This window comes from Emys orbicularis, chromosome 11, assembly GCF_028017835.1.
Source record: "Emys orbicularis isolate rEmyOrb1 chromosome 11, rEmyOrb1.hap1, whole genome shotgun sequence".
NCBI classification, from domain to species: Eukaryota; Metazoa; Chordata; order Testudines; family Emydidae; genus Emys; species Emys orbicularis.
In genome coordinates this window covers 811,774-835,579 of record NC_088693.1, presented here as the reverse complement: position 1 = coordinate 835,579, position 23,806 = coordinate 811,774, and the positions used below count along the sequence as shown (strand labels likewise).

At 63.2% G+C, this 23,806-nt stretch overlaps 2 protein-coding genes across 2 annotated transcripts; both read left to right on the top strand.

Moving 5' to 3' along the window:
• Positions 1–482: 482 nt before the first annotated feature.
• Positions 483–3,837, top strand: SPEGNB (SPEG neighbor). Its single transcript, XM_065412921.1, has 4 exons — positions 483–604; positions 1,096–1,403; positions 3,248–3,389; positions 3,699–3,837. Exons 1-4 carry the CDS (start codon positions 483–485, stop codon positions 3,835–3,837), a joined length of 711 nt encoding a protein of 236 aa, XP_065268993.1.
• Positions 3,838–9,537: 5,700 nt separating this feature from the next.
• On the top strand, positions 9,538–18,980 carry GMPPA (GDP-mannose pyrophosphorylase A). The gene is made up of 13 exons (XM_065413577.1): positions 9,538–9,591; positions 10,664–10,714; positions 11,215–11,312; positions 11,537–11,640; positions 15,465–15,657; positions 15,768–15,827; positions 16,039–16,169; positions 17,196–17,330; positions 17,549–17,646; positions 17,845–17,891; positions 17,971–18,063; positions 18,574–18,742; positions 18,880–18,980. The coding sequence occupies exons 2-13, from the start codon at positions 10,675–10,677 to the stop codon at positions 18,978–18,980; spliced, it is 1,269 nt and encodes a 422-aa protein (XP_065269649.1). The 5' UTR covers positions 9,538–9,591; positions 10,664–10,674.
• Positions 18,981–23,806: the final 4,826 nt, after the last annotated feature.

Below are 23,806 nucleotides of genomic sequence, written 5' to 3'. Positions count from 1 at the left end.
GGGGGTTGGGCGGGAGTGGGGGGGACAGGGCAGCGGGCGGGAGGGTTGGGCAGGAGTGGGGGGGACGGGGCAGCGGGCGGGTGGGGGTTGGGCGGGAGTGGGGGGGACAGGGCAGCGGGCGGGAGGGTTGGGCGGGAGTGGGGGGGATGGGGCAGCGGGCGGGTGGGGGTTGGGCGGGAGTGGGGGGACGGGGCAGCGGGCAGTGGGGGGGAGTTTCTTGGGGAGGTTCCAGGGTTTTTTAGGAGGAAAGGGTTTCTAGGGTTTGGTCCCTGGGGGGTTCTGGGGGTCTCTGAGGGAGGTTCTGGGGAAGGAGGTCCCTGGGGGGTTCTGGGGTCCCTGGGGGGTTTGTAGGGGTCCCCAGAGGAAGGGGGTCCCTGGGGGGTTCTGGGGTCCCTGGGGGTGCCTGAGGGAAGGGGATCCCTGGGGGGTTCTGGGGTCCCTGGGGGCCCCACCCAGGCACTCAGCCAGCTCTCCCTCAGCAGATGTCGAAAGCGGCCCCCAAGAAGGCGGTGGCCCCGCCGCCCCCGGGCTGCACCCTGGACATTAACGACCCGCAGGTGCAGAACGCGGCCATCCGCATCCAGGCCTCCTACCGGGGACACAGGTGAGGGGCCGGGGCGGGGAGGGGGCGAGTCCCAGCTGTAACATGGGGCCTGTGCCCGGCTCTGCAGCTGCACCCGGGCACCACGGGGCCGGGGCTCTGGGCGCTGCCGGCTGCTGCCAGCATTGGCTGGGGCAGGGCTGCTGGGGAGCCCTAGGGGTGACAGTGGGGGTGGAGGGCAAGGGAACCACGGGGGACCTGGGGGACGGGGCAGCGGGCGGTGGGGGTTGGGCGGGAGTGGGGGGGCAAGGGAACCACGGGGGACCGGGAGGGCTGGTGGGCAAGGGAACCTGGGGGGTGCAAGGGGCCCTTGAGGGTGGCAGGGAGATGGAGGGCAAGGTGGGTGCGGGGGGCTCTGGGAGAGTGGAGGGCAAAGGGACCACGGAGGGCTGGGAGGGCCGTGGGAAAGTTGAGCGTGGGGGGGCACAGGGGGCTCTGGAGGGGCTCTGCGGGACTGGGGGGGCCGGGGGACCCACGTGAGCACCTCCCACCAGGTCCCGCAAGGAGCTGAAGGAGAAGGGGCCCCCACGGGTGCTGCAGGAGCTGAAGGACGTGATGCTGATCGAGGGCAGCGCCGCCCGGCTGGAGTGCCGGATCAGCGCCTTCCCCGACCCCTTCATCCGCTGGTCCAAGGACGGGCAGGAGCTGAAGGACGGGCCCAAGTACCGCTACATCTTCGAGGACCCCGACATCGTGGCGCTGGTGGTGCGGGACGGTGGGCTGGCCGACCTGGGGCGCTACACCATCGCCGTGAAGAACACCTTTGGGGAGTGCTCCGACTCCGCCCGCATCCTGGTGGAAGGTAACACTCCGGCCCCTGTGCTGTGCCCCGTGAGCCCCTGTACCTCTCCTGCACCGGCCCCTGTTCTGTGCCCCTGGGACCCCCTATTCTGTGCCCCTGGGACCCCCTGTTCTGTGCCCCCAGGACCCCTCTTCTGTGCCCCACATTCTGCACCCTCCGTTCTGCACCCCCTAAGAAGGCCTTGCACCCCAGTTCCTTGTGGTGCCTCCCCAAGTCCTGCACAACCCCCAGCCACACCCCCACCCCCGCCCCAGGGAGGGGTCACAGCTCTGTGGAGGGTCACACTGCCCAGAGCCCATTGCAGACACTCAGACAGGAGCCCCTCAGCTGGGCGGGGGCAGCCTCCCTCCGTGCCCGGCCCCCGGGCACGTTCCCCCTTGTCACGTAGTTTGGGGGAGACAAGGCCCTGCACCCATGACTCAGCCAGCCAGTAACACAGAAGGTTTATTAGACGACAGGAACACAGTCCACACCAGAGCTTGTCGGCATCAACAGGACCCCTCAGTCAGGTCCTTCTGGGGAGTAGGGAACTTAGCCCCCAACCTCGGGGTTCATAGATTCATAGATTCTAGGACTGGAAGGGACCTCGAGAGGTCATCGAGTCCAGTCCCCTGCCCACATGGCAGGACCAAATACTGTCTAGACCATCCCTGATAGACATTTATCTAACCTACTCTTAAATATCTCCAGAGATGGAGATTCCACAACCTCCCTAGGCAATTTATTCCAGTGTTTAACCACCCTGACAGTTAGGAACTTTTTCCTAATGTCCAACCTAGACCTCCCTTGCTGCAGTTTAAGCCCATTGCTTCTTGTTCTGTCCTCAGAGGCTAAGGTGAACAAGTTTTCTCCCTCCTCCTTATGACACCCTTTTAGATACCTGAAAACTGCTATCATGTCCCCTCTCAGTCTTCTCTTTTCCAAACTAAACAAACCCAATTCTTTCAGCCTTCCTTCATAGGTCATGTTCTCAAGACCTTTAATCATTCTTGTTGCTCTTCTCTGGACCCTTTCCAATTTCTCCACATCTTTCTTGAAATGCGGTGCCCAGAACTGGACACAATACTCCAGCTGAGGCCTAACCAGAGCAGAGTAGAGCGGAAGAATGACTTCTCGTGTCTTGCTCACAACACACCTGTTAATACATCCCAGAATCGTGTTTGCTTTTTTTGCAACAGCATCACTCTGTTGACTCATATTTAGCTTGTGGTCCACTATAACCCCTAGATCCCTTTCTGCCGTACTCCTTCCTAGACAGTCTCTTCCCATTCTGTATGTGTGAAACTGATTTTTCCTTCCTAAGTGGAGCACTTTGCATTTGTCTTTGTTAAACTTCATCCTGTTCTCTACGATTCCCCAGCCAGCCCAGACTGAACCTCTCCAGCCCCTCCTCTCTGGCCTTTGTCTCTTTCCCGGGCCAGGAGGTCACCTGATCTCTTTGTTCTCCAACATCTTTAGCATCCCCTTGCGGGGGGGGGGGGGAGGGGGGGGAGGGGGGGGAGGGCCCCGGCCATTAGTTGCTAGGAGACAGAGTGTCGGCCATTTATGCACACCGGCCCTTTGCTCTGCAACAATCTCACCCCCTAGAGACTTAAGAAATGTATAAGGGAAACTGAGGCACCCACACAGTATTCAGAGGAAACATTAAGAACAGTCCCACTTCATCACACCCCTCCCAGCCCAGCCCCCAGCACAGGGGCCCCTGGGGTTTGCTATAGCCCAGCCCAGACTGGTTGTGGCCTCGGTGCTGGGCTTGTGCCCATTGGGCCCTGCCCATTCCTTGGCTACCGGGCGGGAGCTCAGCTCAGGCGCCCCTCCCCCGTCTAACGGTGTCACCCCCCCAGTCCCTGCCAAGATCGAGAAGGGGCCGGAGAGCACCAAGGTGAAGAAAGGCACCACGGTCACCCTGACGGCGCACATCAGTGGCGAGCCGGCGCCCGACGTGGGCTGGGCCAAGGATGGGGAGGACATCGAGGAGGATGACAGGTGAGGGGGGCCTGACCCCCGCCATCGCCCTGTGTGGGAGGGAGCTACACTGACAGGACCCTGGGCCAGCTGTCTGGAGCGGCCAGGTCCTGGGGGATCAGGCCAGGTTGCAGATGTGGGGGACTCGGCTCTGGTGCGGGCGCCCAGCACGGGTGCGGCTCCGGGGGGCTCGGGGCGGGTCGCAGGGCACGGGTCTCCGGTGCGGGCGCCCAGCACGGGTGCAGCTCCGGGGGGCTCGGGGCGGGTCGCAGGGCACGGGTCTCTGGCTGGGCACTCACCTGTCTCCGTGCGGCCGGCCCGTCTCCCCAGGGTGTTCTACGACATCGGCAGCAACTCCACCACTCTCACCATCAAGCGGGTGGCCGCGAGCGACGCCGGGAAGTACGAGGTCTTCGTGGAGAACAACCTGGGCACAGACGAGTCCTTCGCCCGCCTGGACGTGCTCTGACCCCGCTGCCTGCACGTCGCTGCCACCAGACCCTGTCAGCGCCTCCCGCACCTGGGGCTCGGCCCTCTGGCATGGCCCCCACACCAGCCAGCAGAGACCCCGGTGGGAGGCTGCCCCCGCCCTGGGACATGGGCCCTGTTAAATGCCACCAGATCTGGCACAGCGACCAGCTCCCTGGGACGAGGGGGGCGGGCCTGGGCTCTGGGCTCGTCCCCCCCGCGGGCTCCAGGCTGCACCGGATTCAGCTCCGCTCGCTGCTGGGCTCAATAAAGGGGCTGCTGCTGTTTGGTGACGCGTCTCTGCTCCCTGTTTGTCGCTCTGATGCCGGAGGGGCGCAGCACGCCCTGCCCCACCCCCGCCCCACGGCCCCCTGGCTCATCCTGCCCCACCCGCCAATAGTCGTCTGGCATGTTCCACCTCGCTAGCGTCAGTGCACCCCACCGAATCCTGCCCCAGTCACACCAGCCCAGCCTCTCCCCGCCACGCGGCTACTGGTACCTGCCCATTCGCCCATGGGACTGAGCCGCTGAGTGGGCAGGGACCCTCCTCCAGCACTGAGATGCAGGCGCCATTTCTACAGGGAGTCTTCATCTGGCGCTGGGGTGCAGCCACCTCTGGGGTGGGGCGTGGGGGGTCTGTTTATACAAGGGTCCCTCATCTAGCGCGGAGGTGCAGCCACCTCGGGGTGGGACGTGAGGGGTCTGTTTATACAAGGGTCCCTCATCTGGCGCTGGGGTGCAGCCACCTCTGGGGTGGGGCGTGGGGGGTCTGTTTATACAAGGGTCCCTCATCTGGTGCTGGGGTGCAGCCACCTCTGGGGTGGGGCGTGGGGGGTCTGTTTATACAAGGGTCCCTCATCTAGCGCGGAGGTGCAGCCACCTCGGGGTGGGACGTGAGGGGTCTGTTTATACAAGGGTCCCTCATCTGGTGCTGGGGTGCAGCCACCTCTGGGGTGGGGCGTGGGGGGTCTGTTTATACAAGGGTCCCTCATCTAGCGCGGAGGTGCAGCCACCTCGGGGTGGGACGTGAGGGGTCTGTTTATACAAGGGTCCCTCATCTGGCGCTGGGGTGCAGCCACCTCTGGGGTGGGGCGTGGGGGGTCTGTTTATACAAGGGTCCCTCATCTGGCGCTGGGGTGCAGCCACCTCTGGGGTGGGGCGTGGGGGGTCTGTTTATACAAGGGTCCCTCATCTGGTGCTGGGGTGCAGCCACCTCTGGGGTGGGGCGTGGGGGGTCTGTTTATACAAGGGTCCCTCATCTAGCGCGGAGGTGCAGCCACCTCGGGGTGGGACGTGAGGGGTCTGTTTATACAAGGGTCCCTCATCTGGTGCTGGGGTGCAGCCACCTCTGAGGTGGGACGTGAGGGGTCTGTTTATACAAGGGTCCCTCATCTGGCGCTGGGGTGCAGCCACCTCTGGGGTGGGGCGTGGGGGGTCTGTTTATACAAGGGTCCCTCATCTGGCGCTGGGATGCAGCCACCTCTGGGGTGGGGTGTGGGGCATCTGTTTATACAAGGGTCCCTCTTCTAGCGCGGAGGTGCAGCCACCTCGGGTGGGGCATAGCAACTGTTTAACAAGAACATGACACGGTTTAAGACAGGAAGTGAGGCGGAAGCCTGTAGCCCAGTGAAACTGGAGCAGGATTTAAGTGACTGCAGGGTGATGCTCAGGGCTGGCTTTGGCCGGGGCACTCGGGCTGCCACCCAATGGGGGTCTGGTGACTTCAGGTTCACTATAATCAGCCCAATGACGCCTCGGCCACGCTGGGGTCAGTGGTCACACCGTGGGGAGAGCGCCCCCTACTGTGGCTCCCCCAGCAGCTCCTGGGTCGGCCATGGGGGCCCAGCAGAATGTGGGGTCGGGGGCTGCCGAGCCAGAGGGCGTTGCGTTGTTCCCAGTCAGAGCAGGAGCCTCCAGACAGATGGAGCCCCCGCGGCCCCCGCGGCCCCCCAGCTGGGCTCGGCCCCTGCCCCCACAATGTGCCCTGTGGGCATGGCCACTGGCTCCGTGCCCGCTCCAGCCCCGTGGGGAACGCGCAGGCTGCTGTGCTCGTGGCTGTTCGGGTGTCGCTGGAACCCCCGCCCCAGTGACGGGCACGAAGGCAGAAAAGGCCCCTTCCCAATCTCTAAGCCAAGCGAGTCCCTTGAAGCCTGCAGCCAGCCCGGGTCCAAGGCGCCCGGAGAGCTGGTGGGTGGATTGCTGATAACTTGGAGCTTTTCTCCAAAAATCGCCTTGTAACTCACCACTGGGTTCGTCAATCAATTCATGGTCAAGCTGGGACCTCTGGGGCTCATTTGCATTTGGGGATCCTGAGACGTGCCCCGTGACTAGGGCATCTGGAACGTTTTGGGGCAAGACCTCAGTTTGGTGGCACAGTCACAGTCCAATCGCGGTGCCATCCAGACCGGGGGGGCGTCACCGCCTGCCCTGTGACCCCGGCTGTAGCTCCCCGCCCGGGCCGCTCACCACCAGCCTGCCAGCACGCAGGGCACACCCGGAGTGAGTGTGGGGAGCTCCAGCCGTGGGCCAGCAGCCTCTCCTCAGCCCCATTCTGGCTTCCCCCAGCCGGGGTTACTGCCAGCAGGGTGACCCCCACACACTCCCAGGCCCCAGCTTTCTCCGCCCCGGGAGCTCTGCAAGCTCCAGCCCCTCCCGGGCAGCTCAGAGAAATACCCAGGGTCCTTGTTCCTTTAGAGACACAAACGCACAGCACGGCTCAGTGACTGCCCTGGGCTGGAAACACCCGGCCCGTCACACACGGCACTGCGCCGGCGCACGGAAAAACTAGGAGCCAGATAGAGCGCTGTGCCGGCCCCTGCCTGGGCAGCCGCGTATCTGCGAGGCTCCCCAATGCCTCCCGGAGCGTTAATACAGACAGTTCACAATGGTATGAATTACCAGGGCATCATTAGTGTTCAGACGAGACCCCACTCTATACGCTGCTACTGCACTAAAAATGAAAAATTCCGTGCACAATATTTTAAAATTCTGCAAAATTCTGCATATTTTATTTGTCAAAATAACACAATATAATCAGGCCAGTTTCAATTATTTTGGTAATTTATTTAAAAATACCTGTCAGCAAGTATGTCTGTAACAATACAGGGAACAAAACAAGTTTCAGGAAATGTTTTTTAGCCAAATAGATTCCTTACTAGGCGTATTAATACAGAAGTCAGTAATTCATTTAAACTACACAACTGCTACCTGTCAGCTGTGTGTTCTCGGGGAACCAGGGCGCAGTACCCAGCCTGTCTGACTCACAAAAGACCCTCCCTCCCCCTGCCTCTGCTTGAACGGAAGCCGATCAGAAGAAAGACTTACAAAAAGCAACGACAAGGTCGTGGGAGACGCACCTGAACCCCTGGGACAAGGGTGACAGGATTAAGGAAACTGCCCTAGCCTCATTTGCATGGAGGATGGGACGAGGAGACATCTCCATTAGCTACAGAAGGAGAACAGAGATTCCAAGGCAAGAACCGCACTGAACTCTGGGACCAGAGAAGCAGGGAAGCCGTGCATGATGGGGGATCTCTGCTCCAGATGTCAATGAACCCGCCTGCACACACCCAGCTCAGCAGTTATCAGACCAGTTCTAGTCATAAATCCTTGATTGGGATCCAAAATAGTGACGCTCCCGAATTGCATTGTGAGCTCCCTCCAAGGAACAGCGCCCAAAGCCAGGAATGATCAGCTCCCATGTCTAGCCTGCACAAAACAACTTTGGTATCTCCCTTGTTTACACACAAACAAATCGAGTGTTCTCCCTTGAATCCTTGTTTCTCTACAAAAACCCCGACCCATGCTCAAATGCTCTGATGCCTGGATCCAAAATCTGCATCAGTTCCACTGGGACTTCATCTTCTCCTGACTGATCGTGCTGGGGGCTCTGCCTGTCTCCAGCACTTCGGACCCTCAGCTACCAGCACCACCTGGGATCCTCGATCGATTCAAGTGTGTGTGTGTGTGCGTGTGGCTGGAGGAACCCAACCCTGGGGAACCTAGGTCCTGCAGGACAGCCCCATTGGGAGGGGACATGCAGCAGGAGAAGTAGAGCTCCATATAAGAACACGAGTGACACAAGCAGTACATTGATAGACATACAGACACCCCCTCCCAAAGAGTAACCCTAATAAATGACCATACCCCAAAGTAACGGGCAAAGCTGGTAACACTACAGAAACGTATTTCCCGCACCCACTCAGAAGCAGTGAGATTATAATGCCACTATATAAATCCTTGAATACCGTGTACAGTTCTGGTCGCCCCACCTCAAAAGAAGAGACTAGAATTAGAAAAGGTTCAGAAAAGGGCTTCAAAAATGATGTGGGGATGGAACAACTGCTGCATGAGGAGAGATTACAAAGACTGGGACCGTTCAGCTAAGAACAGAGCCGACTAAAGGGAGATGTGACAGGGCTATAAATCGTGAATAGTGAGGAGAGAGTGAATCGGGAAGTGTTATTTATCTCTTCCCATAACACAAGAACTAGGGGTCACCCAATGAAATGACTAGGCAGCAGGTTTAAAACAAACAGAAGGAAGTATTTCTTCACACAACACAGTCAACCTGTGGAACTCCTTGCCAGGGGGTTCTGGAAGGAAGGGATTAGCTGGCAGGGGTCCACACGCACAAAGGGGTCTGGGGAGGAGGGGTGATTTGGGGAACGTGTGTGCAGGGGAGGTAGGGGGTGCAGAAGTAAGCGTGATGAGTTGTGGCTGGGGGACCAGTGGCTGGGGGAATTTGGAGGACAGGAGACTGGAGGCAAGTGCAATGTCCATGCCGGTTGTTTTGCGCGTGTGCCCCAGGGTGGGGTAAAGCAGCCAGCATGAAACCAGGGAATCCGGCCACAAGTTCCCACGCTGAGGGGCTGCTGATTCCCTGCCCAACGCTGCTCCCTGGGCACCCACGGGGCCGCTAGCAGCCTGCTGCCGTCATGGGTATTAATAGCCCTGCCTGACCATATCAGGGCTTGTCTGGGTCCCTGGGGCCGTGCTGCTGACAGGTGCGCTGGCCGGGGGCCTGTCCCTGCCGCTGGCTGGGAGCCTGCCAGCCCCTCGCAATGTCACATGCTCAGGACGCTTCTGTCCCCCCCAGACAGTCCTGGCCTGGCTCTGCCGGGAGCCCCGGTGCCTGGGGTGGGGCTGCAGGGACGGCCAGGGGTCAGGCCTGCCCCGCCCAGCTCCCACGTGCCCAGGGGTCACGGCTGCTTCCAGCTGTCCTGGGCTGGGGCTGAGTCCCTGCAGGGCCCCGGGGCAGGGGGTGATGGGGAGCCCCTCTTCTAACGCCCGGGGGCCCGTCGGCCTGGGCCCCCCTGTGCCCCTGCCCCCTGGATCTGACACAATCCCCCCCGGCTATGCACCCCACCCCACGGATCTGACCCAGCCCCCCCGGCTGTGCCCCCGCCCCCCAGATCTGACCCCACCTCCCACCCCCCCCCCCGGCTGTGCCCCCGCCCCCCAGATCTGACCCAATCCCCCCCGGCCGTGCCCCCGCCCCCCCAGATCTGACCCAATCCCCCCCGGCTGTGCCCCCGCCCCCCAGATCTGACCCAGCCCCCCCGGCTGTGCCCCCGCCCCCCAGATCTGACCCAGCCCCCCCGGCTGTGCCCCCGCCCCCGCATCTGACCCAACCCCCCCCCGCCCCAGGAACTACAACTCCCGGCAGGCCCCGCGCGAGGACGGAGGCGCCGACGTGGCCGGAAGTGGAGGTGCTGAGCAGCGCGGAGCCCCGGCGAGAGGCGCAGTCACCTCGGTAACGGGGGGGGGGGGCTGAGTGGGGGGCTGGGGCAGGCGAGGGCTGGGGGCGTGTGGGGCACAGGGTGGGGCAGGTAACGGGGGGCGGGGGGCTGAGTGGGGGGCTGGGGCAGGCGAGGGCTGGGGGCGTGTGGGGCACAGGGCGGGGCAGGTAACGGGGGGCGGGGGGCTGAGTGGGGGGCTGGGGCAGGCGAGGGCTGGGGGCGTGTGGGGCACAGGGCGGGGCAGGTAATGGGGGGCTGGGGGCTGAGTGGGGGGCTGGGGCAGGCGAGGGCTGGGGGCGTGTGGGGCACAGGGCGGGGCAGTTAACGGGGGGCGGGGGGCTGAGTGGGGGGCTGGGGCAGGCGAGGGCTGGGGGTGTGTGGGGCACAGGGCGGGGCAGGTAACGGGGGCGGGGGGCTGAGTGGGGGGCTGGGGCAGGCGAGGGCTGGGGGCGTGTGGGGCACAGGGCGGGGCAGGTAATGGGGGGCTGGGGGCTGAGTGGGGGGCTGGGGTAGGCCAGGCGAGGGCTGGGGGTGTGTGGGGCACAGGGCGGGGCAGGTAACGGGGAGCTGGGGTAGGCGGGGGCTGGGGGCGTGTGGGGCACAGGGCGGGGCAGGTAACGGGGGCGGGGGGCTGAGTGGGGGGCTGGGGCAGGCGGGGGCTGGGGGTGTGTGGGGCACAGGGCGGGGCAGGTAACGGGGGCGGGGGGCTGAGTGGGGGGCTGGGGCAGGCGAGGGCTGGGGGCGTGTGGGGCACAGGGCGGGGCAGGTAATGGGGGGCTGGGGGCTGAGTGGGGGGCTGGGGTAGGCCAGGCGAGGGCTGGGGGTGTGTGGGGCACAGGGCGGGGCAGGTAACCGGGAGCTGGGGTAGGCGGGGGCTGGGGGTGTGTGGGGCACAGGGCGGGGCAGTTAATGGGGGGCGGGGGGCTGAGTGGGGAGCTGGGGCAGGCGAGGGCTGGGGGCGTGTGGGGCACAGGGCGGGGCAGGTAATGGGGGGCTGGGGGCTGAGTGGGGGGCTGGGGTAGGCCAGGCGAGGGCTGGGGGCGTGGGGGGCGCGGGGCTCTCTGAGTTGCTCTGTCTCCCGTGCAGGGTCCGTGAACATGCTGAAGGCCGTGATCCTCATTGGGGGGCCGCAGAAAGGTGAGAGCCGCCCCCCGCCCTGTGCCCCCAGCGCCAGGGGAAGGGCTGGGGTCTGCCCCACAGCGCAGCGAGAGTCCTGCCCAGGACCTGCTCGGCCCCTCCCAGCACCTGCTCTGCCCCAGCCTCCCGTCCCAGCTGGCTCCGGTGGCATCTGCCTCACCCCCTTTGCTCCCCGGGGCTGCCAGCCCCCCGTGTCCTGCTCCCCTCAGCCCTGCAGCTCGGCCCCCAGGCCTGGCCCGGCTCGCCTGGCGCTGCCCGGTGCCCGCTGTGCCGGGCTGACTCCAGGAGCTGGTGCTGTGCTGGCTGCTCTGATCCGTGCGTGCGCCTGGCTTGTAGCCCTGGCCCTGGCATGGGGCACGGTGCATGGAGCGCTTGGCTACCGGGCTGGTGGTGGGAAGGAGACGACCCGATCTCCGGGGTCTGTGCAGCGCCAATGAGCCAGCCTGGCCGGGAAACCCTACATGTCTGCTGTCCCCTGAGCCCCTTGTTCCTCCCCCCAGGGACTCGCTTCCGGCCCTTGTCCTTCGAAGTCCCGAAGCCACTGTTCCCGGTGGCTGGGGTGCCCATGATCCAGCACCACATCGAGGCCTGCACCAAGGTAACGAGCCAGCCGCATGCAAGGGCTGGACCCACCTGTGTGGGGGACAAGGGTCGTTCGGCTCCACAGCTCTCAGCTAGAGAGTCGGGTAAATTCTAGCCTGAGCCTAAGGAGGGGTGGGGGGAGATGCAAGGGCAAGTCCTGGCCCTGGGGGGGGAGGTGTCACCTGGGGTTGGGGGGGTGGGCTCTCTTCTCACCTAACCTCTCTGTGTCCTGCCCCCCAGGTTCCAAGCATGAAGGAGATTCTCCTTGTGGGCTTCTACCAGCCCAACGAAGCCCTGAGCCGGTTCCTGGTCTCTGCACAGCAGGAGTTTAAAATCCCCATCAGGTGGGTGGGTAGGAGCCCCCTGCCTGGGGACTTTCCATGCTAGGTGGGAGAACGACCAGACTGGGTCAGACCAAAGGTCCATCTAGCCCAGTATCCTGTCTTCCAACAGTGGCCAGTGCCAGGTGCCCCAGAGGGAATGAACAGAACAGGGAATCATCAAGTGATCCATCCCCTGTCGCCCATTCCCAGCTTCAGGCTGGGCAGGGACGGTGTCCCTAGCCTCTGTTTGCCAGGCTAATAGCCATTGATGGACCTAAATTATCTTTTTTGAACCTCACTGTAGTTTTGGCCTTCACAACATGCTCTGGTGAAGAGTTCCACAGGTTGACTGTGCATTGTGTGAAGAAATACTTCCTTTTGTTTGATTCAAACCTGTTGCCTAGTAATTTCATAGTTCTTGTGTTATGAGAAGGAGTAAATAACACTTCCTTATTTACTTTCTCCACACCAGTCATGACTGTATAGACCTCTATCATATCCCCCCTTAGTCATCTGTTTCCCAAGCCGAAAAGTCCCAGTCTTATTAATCTCTCCTCATATGGCAGCCGTTCCATACCTCTAATAATTTTTGTTGCCCTTTTCTGAACCTTTTCCAATTCCAATATATGTTTTTTGAGATGGGGTGACCATATCTGCACGCAGCATTCAAGATGTGGGCGTACCATGGATTTATATAGAGGCAATATGATATTTTCTGTCTTCTTATCTCTCCCTTTTCTCATGGTTCCTAACATGCTATTAGCTCTTTTGTCTGCTGCTGCACATCGAGCAGATGTTTTCAGAGAACTATCCATGATAACTCCAAGATCTCTCTGGAGTGGTAACAGCTAATTTAGACCCCGTCGTTGTATATGTATAGTTGGGATTATGTTTTCCAATGTGCATTACTTTGCATTTATCAACATTGAATTTCATCTGCCATTTGGTTGCCCAGTCACCCAGTTTTGAGAGATCCTTTTGTAGCTCTTCACAGTCTGCCTGGGACTTAACTATCTTGAGTAGTTTTGTATCATCTGCAAACTTTGCCAACTCACTGTTTACCCCTTTTGTAGATCAGTTATGACTATGTTGAACATCACCCGTCCCAATACAGACCCCTGGGAGACACCACTATTTACCTCTCTCTATTCTGAAAATGGACCATTTATTCCTACCCTTGTTTCCTATCGTTTACCAGTTACTGATCCAGGAGGGGACCTTCCCTCTTATCCCATGACAGCTTACTTTACTTAAGAGCCTTTGGTGTGGGACGTTGTCAAAGGCTTTCTGAAACACTCTATCCACCGGATCCCCCACTTGTCCACGCACTTGTTGACCCCTCAGAGAATTCTAACAGCTGGGTGAGGCCTGATTTCCCTTCCTGCCCCACAATCCGTGTCTGTGTCTGGTAATTCCGTTCTTTGCTGTCGTTTCCCCCTGTTGGCCTGGTGCTGAAGTCAGGCTTCCTGGCCTGTAATTGCCGGGATCACCTCTGGAGCCTGAGGCGTCTGGGTGGGGCTTCTGCTCTAGTGCCCCCGGCCTACCCCCACCTCCTCCCAAGCCCAGCCCCGAGTGGCCAGGCAGCTCTCCTAGTGGGATCCTTGCAGGCCCCTGGGCAACAGGGTCCCAGTCTGCTGCTGCCATTCCCCTGGGTCTGTTCCGCACTCGCTGAGCACGGGGACAAGGAGTCCTGTCCCTTCTCTGCCATTTGGGCCTTGGTTCCAGGAGAGGGGCCTGGGACAGCTGGCCTGAGTCCCGAGGCTGCACCGGTGCTGCCTCTCACGGACTCATAGGTCGGGCCCACTCTTGGCCCCGTGCGGTCCGTGGGGGGAACCCCCTTCAGTGCGACAGCCCTTCTCAGGGGTCCACTCTCTCTTGGGGGTTAAACCCCTCCATCTCCTGGAGCCGCACCTCCCTGAGCCTTAGCACGTCTGTCTCTGCTGTGGGCCCCCTGAGGGAGTCCTCTCGCTCTGGATCCCTGCGGCCTCCACTCCCAGAGGAATAATCCCCCCCCCCCTTCTCCAGACCGGAGTGACTCTCAGGCAACGCAAAACAGGAGGGTTTATTGAGCGTCTGAACCCAGCACAGGTGTCATGGAGTGTGGGGGAGTCAGGGCCCTGCACCCCCGGCTTCCTGCGATTCCCTGGGACTCTCAGCCAGGCAGTAACACAGAAGGTTTATTAGACGACAGGAACACAGTCCCAAGCTGGGCTTGTAGGTACCACCAGGACCCTCAGCCAGGTCCCTCTGGGGGGCAAGGAGTTTAGACCCCAGACTTGGGGTTCCCTGCGTCTTCCCAGCCAGCCCAATACTGAAAGAAAAAACCTCCAGCCGACTCGCTCCCCTCCCCCGGCTCCTCCTCTCCCTTTGTCCAGTTTCCTGGGCAAAGGTGTCACCTGGCCCCACCCCCCTCCTGGGTCATGTTACAGGCTCAGGTACCGTCCCTCACCTAAAGTCACCCCCTGCTCTCCCAGCCCCCATGCAGACAGTCCCAGTAAAACTAGGTCAATCCGCCCGCTCCCTACTGCATCACAACAGGAAACTCTCAGGGCCCTCAGGCCTGGCCTCCCTCAGCCCAGCACATCCCAGTCTCCCCTGCATCCAGGGGGGCTCTGCCTGCTCCCCCTCTCCAGCCCCGAGCCCCTCTGCTTCCCAGCTGGGCATCTGAGATCACCGGCCCCAAGCCCCATCTCTTCTCTCCAGGTAAACAGGGTCGCCTGGGCCTCCTCTCCCCTCTTCTGTCCTCTGACCCCTCTGGCTGGAACCAGCTGATCAGGTCACCGGAGTCCTCTCTTCACAGCCCATTGTCCTCCCTCTGGCCAGAAACGGCTGTGACTCCTGCGCTGGGTCACCAGGTCACCAGTCGCTGGGGTGTCCATTCTCCAGGCCAGTGGCCAGGGTCCCAAGTTTCCTCGCAGGTCCTCTGTACCAACAAACTCCCTCTCCCCTCCCCTCATTAAACCAGTAACACCCGGGGAAACTGAGTCCCACCCCCCCTGCATGATTCCCACCCCTCTGGAACAACAAGGCAAAAACAAGAGAACCCCCCAGTTCGTCACACTGCTGTAGCAGGAAGACTCTGACCGTGCCCCGACTTGGCTGCAGGTTGTTCCGGAGTTGCGGGCTGGGGGCTCGGGCGCTGCGCTGAGTGAAGCCAGCCAGGACTCGGGGGCAGCGTCTCCCCTCAGGGCCCCTCACCAGGGCAAGGAGCCTGCCCGGCTTCAGCTCCTCCTGGGTCCGACCTCGGAGCGTTCAGCCCCCTGCTCGCCCCGGGAGCTCCCCGCAGCGAGTCCCCCGACCCCTGGGGAGCCTCACCCCCCCACAGGGCCCCGCCCCCCACTCCGCAGCCAGCCGTGACTCCCAGCCAGCGTGGGACACAGACGGGTTCTTAGTCGGGAGCCCAGGGTAGGACAGAGCTTGTGAGCACAGAAATCAGGGACCGGCAGCAAAGTCCAGCTTGGGGGGATCCAGGGCCCAGAGTGCCCCCCCCCCGGGTCCCAAACCAGGCGACTGACTCGCTTCCAGCAGCCCAGCCCCAGTCACCCCCGGCTGCCCCCCTGCGGCCTTTGTCTCCTTCCCGGGCAAACAGGGCCCCTGGGCTCTGGTCTCCAGCACCCCCGGGGGCTCTGGCAGGGGAGGGGCCCGGCCGTCAGTTGCCGGGATACAGGGTGTCGGCCATTGTCTGTGCCCAGGCAGCCAGTCGGTGTCACACCTGCCCCAGGGGGTCTCTGCAACGATCACACCCCCTGTCCCACTGCCTGGAATTACTGGAGTAACACACGGGAAACTGAGGCACACACACTATTCAGACAAAAGATTAAGGAAGTTCCCACTTCGTCACACAGGTACCTGCAGGAGTACGCAGCGCTGGGCACGGGCGGCGGCATCTACCACTTCCGGGACCAGATCCTGTCGGGCAGCCCCGAGGCCTTCTTCGTCCTCAACGCGGACGTGTGCTCGGAGTTCCCCCTGCCGGAGATGCTGGCCTTCCAGCAGCAGTGTGGAGACCCGCACAGCTTCGTCATGCTGGGCACCACGGTGAGCGGGGGGCCGCCCCAGCCTGCCTGGGGTTCCCGTGGCAGGCGGCCGGCTGGGAGCCTCGGGACCCCTCTGCCCAGGTTCCCGCTGACGCTGTCCCCTTTCCACAGGCCAACAGGAAGCAGTCCCTGAACTACGGCTGCATCGTGGCCAACACGGAGACGAGCGAGGTAAGGGGCTGGGGCCACCCGGGCAGCGCTGCCCATGCTGGGTGGTGACCGTGGCCAGTGTGGGGCAGGGGCGTCGATGGCCCCGATGCAGAGTTGTGCTCCCAGCGACCTGCATCCGGTTCCCAGCATGGCCCCAGCTGGCGCGTTTGGCCTGGCCGGCGCCCGGTGGGGTGGTGCTGGTGAGCCAGGCTCATGGCCCCTCGCCCCCCAGGTCCTGCACTACGTGGAGAAACCCAGCACCTTTGTCAGCGAGATCATCAACTGCGGCATCTACCTGTTCACGCCCGCCATCTTCCAGCACATCGGCAAGGTCTTCCAGAGGACCCAGCAGGAGCTGCTCCTGTGAGTGCCCCCAGCCCGGCCCAGTGCCCAGGGCTGCAGCCACCACGCTCATCTTCCATCTCTCTCTTTTCCCACCTTCTCTCCTCCTCTGCCATCCTCACTCGCTGCCTGACCTGCACCAGGGGCGCTTGCCTTGGGTAAGTGTCTCTGTCGCCCCCTCCCAGCCTGCGGCAGTGCCTGGGGCATCGCCCTGCGTGGGGCATTTAGCGCCAGCCCCCTCCCGGAACCCTGCTTCGCCGCTGAGACGCACTCTCTGCTTCCACCTGCTGCTCCGCTGAAGCTGGCATTGGCTCCTGGGCATTCAGGGTACCCCTGGGGCCCCCCAGCTCCCTGCACTGTCTGGAGTGTCCCTCGCCCCAAAGGGCTTCCCATGTGGAGAGCCTGCTGTGCGGGGGGACAGGTGGGAGTTCAGGGCGGAGGAGAAACCCTCTCACTCTGGAAAGCGCCCCCTGCTGGGGCGGGAGGGGGCTGGGTGTGTCGCTCTCTGGGGGGCTCCCTGGGCTCTCTGGGGCGCTGGCTCTTACAAGGCACTCCTGAGCTACCAGCTCTGTCCCTGCCGCGGGCACAGCCAGCCGAGGCGCTGGCGGTCGGGGTGGGCTGGGAGGCGCAGAGCGGGCAGCCTCGGCTTGGCCCCGCCAGCTGCCGGCGCAGCTGGTCTCGCCCCACTGGGCCCAAGCTGAATCTGACACGTGGCAATTGCCAGGCTGTTCCCTAGAGCGGCCATGACCCCGTGTGACCTTCGGCGACCCCCTCCCACCGCTCCCTCTGCCCTTCTGCAAAGGGGAGGGGCAGCTGGCAAGTGCTGGAGCTACTGCCCGCGCCTGTGGCCTGCTGGGAGGGGCCCTGGCTGCTGGCCGAGGGAGCTGGCATTGCTGCAGCCCGAGCCCTGCGCGGATTGTGGCTTGGGCGCTGCTGGCCCAGGTGCGGGCTGGGCGTCTGGCCCTGCCAGGGCAGTAATCCCGGCTCAGCCTCCAGCAGAGCCCTAGCCCTCGCCCTCACCCTCACCCCGTGCGTCTCGCCCGGCAGGGAGGACAGCACCAATGGCTGGCAGCGCGCCGAGGTGATCCGGCTGGAGCAGGACGTCTTCACGGCGCTGGCCGGGCGCGGCAAGCTCTACGTCTACAAAACCGACGGCTTCTGGAGCCAGATCAAATCGGCTGGGTGGGTGTTGGCAGGGCAGGGCTGGGGGAGCGTGGGCGGCAGTGTCCCTTGTACGGTGGGGAGCTGCCGGAGCCGAGCTCAGCTCAGACCTGTTCTGGTGGGGGGGGGTGGGACATGACGACAGCCCCGGAGGAGCAGCCTCTCTGCTAGGCAGGGCCTGACAGACGCTCCCTGCGAGGTGGGGCCTGGTCACTCTGATTGGCTCCTTTCCCCCCCAGCTCTGCCATCTACGCCAGCCGCCTCTACCTGAGCCAGTACAGCCAGTGCCACCCGGAGAGACTGGCCCGGAACAGCCCCGGGGGGCCCACCATCCGAGGTACCCTCCCCCGCACGGCCCCTCGGCCTGGGCACGCTGTTAGCAGAGCCCTGCGCTCACCCCGCGGGGGCCCAGCCGGGGTCTCCCGGCGGTGGCTGCGGCTGGCCTCTGGGCAGTTCCTCTCCCTGCCGGCTGTGCTAGCCCGGGGGGGGGGGGGGGGGGCAGAGCCGCGTCCCCTCACCCTTGTTTGTGTTGCAGGGAACGTGTATATCCACCCGACGGCGTCCATCGACCGCAGTGCCGTGGTGAGTGCGGGGCCAGGGGGGGTTCTCGGGGCCGGCCTGGGGGGCTCTGCTCACTGCCTGCTCTGCTCTCTCCCTCCAGCTGGGCCCCAATGTCTCCATTGGGAAGGGGGTGACGGTGGGAGCCGGCGTGCGTGTGCGCGAGTCCATCATCCTGCATGGGGCATCGCTGCAGGTAGGGTGGGCCCCGCTGGGGGGGGGGCAGGGGGGAGCCTTTTAGTCCCCCGGCTTCAGGCGGAGATGGTCAGCTCAGCCAACAGCAGGTGCAGCCTGGAGCCATGTCCTGTGTCCCCCAGCTCTGTCACGGCCCCACAAACCCCCCACTGCCCAGCCCTGGGGCCCCTCACTCCCGACCTGCAGCCCCTGCTAACCCAGCCCTGCCCCCAGCCCCGCAACTCTGCCAGGGCCCCTCACTCCCGGCCCGCGGCCCCCTGCTAGCCCAGCCCTGGGCTTCCCCTCCCCTCCCCCCCCGCTCTGCCGGGGCCCCTCACTCCCGAACCGCAGCCCCTGCTAACCCAGCCCTGCCCCCCCCAAACTCTGCCGGTGCCCCTCACTCCCCACCTGCAGCCCCCTCGTTACAGGACACTACACTACGCGGCCACCCTCGTTTCTCTGGTTCCCCACCCGGAGGCCAGGCTGTGCCCGGGGCTGGTGCCCCCCTCACCCTGTGCTGCTCTCTCCCCAGGATCACACCTGTGTGCTCAACAGCATTGTGGGTTGGGACAGCACCATCGGGCGCTGGGCCCGGGTCGAGGGGACGCCCAGTGACCCGAACCCCAACGACCCCTATGCCAAAATCGACAGTGAGACCCTCTTCAGGGACGGCAGGCTCACGCCCTCCATCACCATCCTGGGTAGGTCTGACACCCCCTCCCTGCTCACCTGGCCCTGGCTGTAGGGTGGGGAGCATGGGGGGCAGCCTCGGGCCCCCCTGCGGGGTGGGGGCTCCGGCTCGCCCCCAGCTGACAGTGGCTCTGGTCTCCCCACGCAGGCTGTAACGTCACCATCCCCGCAGAGGTCGTGATCCTCAACTCCATCGTCCTGCCCCACAAGGAGCTGAGCCGCAGCTTCAAGAACCAGATCATCCTGTGAGGGGCCAGCGGGAGCTGGGAACCGACTAGGCCTCCCGAGCGGCCCCGGCTGCAGCGCAGGTGCCCGACCCCAGCCTGTGCATGGCTCAGTTCCCTCTGCTCTGGCCAGGCCGTGCCCTGGGCCCCGCCAGCCACCCCACAGACGGACGTTAAAGCTGAATGGGCAACTGTCAGCCCCTGCCATGTGGGGCTGGTCCGGGCCCTGGCCTGGCTCAGCCCAGCCCGGAAACCACCTCCCTGGGTGTCACAGCCCAGCCGAGCTGAAGCCAGCCCCTGTCCGTGGGCCCGAGGCCGGGCGTCTGGCTGTGTTTGCCCTGCCCCTCGAGCCCCCCGGCCAGGCTGGGGGGTGCTGGGAGGGGGTTGTCGGGTCTGCACCGTCCTTGGCCTGCCCCTGCAGCGTTGAACTGTGAAGTCGCGTGCGGGCTGGGCTGGCGGCAGGGGCCAGCAAACAGCATCTGGCAGCGAGACCTTCCCCGAGCAGGAGGTGAAGGGATCCGGCCTGTGGCAAGCCCCTGTCAGCGTCTGCATGCGGAATTGCAGCAGAACTGGAGTAGTTCCCCGGGGGGTTAGAACGCCAGGCTGGCAGGCGGCCCCCGTGCTGGGAAGGGGGGGGGGGGGGCGTGGCCTGCAGCGCTGGCTGCGTCCTCACAGCAGAGGGAGCTCCCAGCCCCGTCCAGGGGCAGCAGCCAGGTGAAGTGCGGTGCAGACAGATGTTAGCTGAGGAGAGCAGGCCAGGCCCATGGGGCTGGGGAGAGGGGTGCTGCCCCACGGCCCATGGAGCTACCTCACCCCCCGGGCCGTGCAGCGAGACACAGAGCGAAGCTCTGGCACACGGTGCCCACGGGGCAGCCGGAGACCCTGGTGCACAGGCAGCACCAGCCAACTTTCAGCTGGTCAGGGTGAAGTGTCCCAGGCTGGGCGTCTGCCTCCGGCTGAGTGGGTGGGGATAGAGTCAGGTGCCTCTAACTGCTCGAACCCGCTGCCCTACACCGGAGTCCTCAGTCAGCGCAGCAAAACCTACTGGCGCCGCGTCTCTCACCCCGGATAACAGCTTTCTACCGCTACTCGTTCCTCTGTAACTGCCATGCTAGATGGCTGGGGTGGGGATCCCGGGCTGAAAGTAACTTACAAGTCTTACCGGTACGGGGGGCTGGCTCCGGGCCCCTCGGCTGAAGGGGCAGGGCTGGGGTCAGCCTCCCTCAGCCAGCCCATCTGGGCTGCCTGCCCAGGTCTCCAGCGGCGATTTAAAGGGCCTGGGGCTCCAGGCGCGGCAGCCAGGAACCTTAGGCCCTTTTAAATCACCGGGCCCCAGCTCAGCTGCCCCTTCCCTGCCCCCCCGCAGCCCTGGGGAGGGGGGGGAAAGGGGCAGCGACGTTAAAGCACAGTGCTCTAACGTCGGTGTTTATGGGCCGCTACCGGCAGCCGCTTCTTACCGGTCCGCCGGACCGGCCCGCTTTCACCTCGGCATGGATCTCAGCAGCCCAGCACTGCCTCTGCCCTGCCGTGGGGCAGTCCGGGGCCAGGCACTACAATGGGGTATGATTTGATGGGCTGGCAAGGAGGGTGGGTGAAGGCACTAGCAGCCTGTGACAGACTCGTGGGGTTTGCCCTGGTGCTGCACGAGGGGTTGATTAAAGAACTAGCCTGAGACAAAATGAACGTGGGGCTCGTTAACTGGAGTAACGGCGGGGGCTCACCATGGCTTGTAATGGTGACAGCAGCGGGCAGGTGCGTTTCCCAGGGGCCCTGCAGCCACGGGTTCTTAGCCCTTCTCTGCTCAACGTTTTTATCAGCGACCTGCAGAGCGAGCTGGGTCCCTTGGTAACCGGCGCCGGCGAACGCGCCGTGTTTAATGCAGTGAACTGTAACGGAGTGCAGCTGGGAGCCCAGCATGCAGGCCCTACGTCAGGCGGGGGGAGAACCAGCTCAAGGCGAGCTCCCAGGGCAGTGCTGATGCCAGCCTGGGCTGCACAAACAAGGGAAGCGCAGGTGGGGCAGGGGGGTTATTTTACCGCTGGGTGGGGCCCTGCTGGAATCGGGCTCAGTGCTTGGGCTGTGTTCCAGGAGGATGTGGCTAAATTGGAGAGGGGCAGAGGAGAGCCCCATGAACGCCTCAAGGATTAGAAAACACACGTTCTTCCAGGAGCTCCGACTATTCAGCTGTACAGAGCCCGGAACGGGGGGACTGGAGCCGAGGCGGGAGCTTTGTCAGGGAAAAGGCAACACGCCGTGTTTATTGGAGAGCCAACAATTAGCACGTGCATTCAGTCTCATACACACGCTGTCCTGCCAGTCAACATTATAGTTACCAGTCCAGAGTCCGGATCAATCTAGTGACCAGCTGGGTTGATCACGGGTAGGGAGGAGCCGGGTTCTGTCGATCGTGACACGATGCTCCCGGGAAGTCTTGGCAGGACGAACCCAAAGTTTCATGGCAAAGCACCTTGTTTATATAGTGATCTTCCTTCCTTGGGACCCGTGAGTTTTGCACCGTCATGCTGTAATCCATCGCTGTTTGACGAGTGCTTGTTTTCTTAAATTGTTCTTCTCATCCTTTATCTTGTTCTTTCATCAGTCTCTCAGGGAATTACCCCGTGCTGGTTTTGGTCACAGCTCTCTTGTCCCCACTGATAGGTGCCTGCCCCATCTTTTAGCGTCGTCAATCTGCCCTCCTGTGACATCTCAATATCCATCTCCAATACATGTAATGCATGCTACATTATTCTTTACCCTTCATTTTAAACTATACAAAATACAAACATAAAGCCCTACTCCTACGCCAACACTTCATAGCAGGCTCTCCACGCTGGCAGACAGAAGGTCAAACACTCCCAGGCTGGGCGTTGCTGCTAGGCACAGTCAGACCAGCAATAACAAGGGGGAAATTTACCTCCAGAACAGTTTCCAGAGCTCCTTGGGGGATGCGCCAGCCCTGGCCAGTTTGTTCAGCACAACTCGATGTTTTTCTAGACGCCTGCCCCCGCCAGCGGGAGTTCGTACCAGACCGGTCTCTGCCTGCCCTGGGCAGGAGGTCAACTGTGATCTGCACCGGGCTCCCCCCTGTCACGGAGTCCCTGGGCGATGCTCTGGAACTGCTCCCCACAAAGCCAGTCAGGACTTTGGGGAGCCTCCTCTCCCTCGGAGCAGACTGTCTTCAGGGCAAGAAGCTCACATGGCTTCACCCCCTGGGTCTCTCCTGGGAGCATTCAGCATATACCCCTCCATGCGCTTCCCACAGCGAGTCTGCCCGGTGGGGTCCTGGGGAAGCCACAGGGTCCTGCACCCCCACTTCGCTGTCAGATGTGACTCAGCCAGCGTAAAACAGAAGGGGGGATGCACCCCACAGCTTGGCGCAGCCAGAAGGGATGTGGTCAGAGCCCCTGTCTGGGGGGGGGGGGGGGGGGGTTGTGTGTGCACGCAGAGCCTGGGCATGTGGCTCTGTGACACAGTGGGAAGTTGTGTGCATAGCGTGTGTGCCTCAGTTTCCCCTATAAGCTGCATGGGTTGGGGGGGGGGCGTTGCTCTTTGCAGACACCAGCGAGCCAGGGGTGGCTGTGGCCCAGCTGCCTCATGCCTGGGCCAGACCCCTCGCAGGGCCCCCAAAACAGTGGCCACACCCTTACCCAGACCTTTGGTACCAAGCCCCTAGCGCCCATGGCTGCCCCACTGCGTGTGGGACGGCAGGTGGGGGGACCAGCCCGGACTAAGGGCAAAGGGGGGGGGGCTGCTGGAAGCAAGAGTCTCTTTTGGCCTGGGGGAGGGGTGGGGGCGCAGAGGGCTCAGCCTGACCCAATGGCCTTTGCTGTAATTTCCAGTCACCAGGGTAATGAAGGCGTCTGTACTACGGCTAATCCTCCCCCCGCCCCCCCCGGGCTGAGAGTCACTGCGGGGGTCACATGGGGGGGGCTCTGCTCCCTCGGGGGTACCAGGCTCCCTGCACTGTCCAGCCCAGGTGGACTTGCTGGGGGCTCATGTTGTGACCCAGGGCTGCTGGCGGTTCCCAGGGTGGGTCCCAGGAGGCAGAGCTGAGGGGCTGGCCCCAGGGAGTGGGTGCCCAGTGTGGGGCTGGCACACTGTAGCCCCCTCCCCCAGAGCCAGACGCGGGCACCGGGCCGGTGGCTCCAGGTCACCCTCTCATTGGGAAGCCTGACGTGGGCGTCTGGCTCAGAGCTGCAGGCAGCCGAGGTGCACCCTGACCCCGGGTCCAAACACTACGAGCCCCCGGGCCAGGGGATGGCCCCCAGCCTCAGGGCCCAGGACTCCGTGGCCGGGGGCCTGGCGCTAACACGCTGTGAGCCCTGGAGCCGGCCGGCAGGAGCCAGGCTCCCTGGGGCTCAGGCCGGCTGTGCCGGAGGCGAGACCGATGCAGCACCGGGGCCCGGGCGCCAAGCGGGGCAGGAGCCAGCTGAGCGTATGCCCCTCCGTGCGCTTCCCACCGCGAGTCACCCAGGGGGGTCCTGGGGCAGCCAGAGGGTTCTGCACCCCCACTTTGCAGTCAGACGTGACTCTCAGCCAGCCAGTAAAACAGAGGTTTATTCGATGACAGGAACATGGGCTAAAACAGAGCTTGTAGGTACAGAGAACGGGACCCCTCAGCTGGGTCCGTTCTGGGGCCCAGCGAGCCAGACACCCCCGTCTGCCCTCACTCCCCGTCCCCAGCCAGCTCCAAACTGAAACCCCCTCCAGCCCCTCCTTCTCTGGCCTTTGTCTCTTTCCCGGGCCAGGAGGTCACCTGACCTCTTTGTTCACCTTTAGCTATTTCCTTGCAGGGGGGGAAGGGGCCCAGCCATTAGTTGCCAGGAGACAGTGTGTCGGCCATTTATGCAC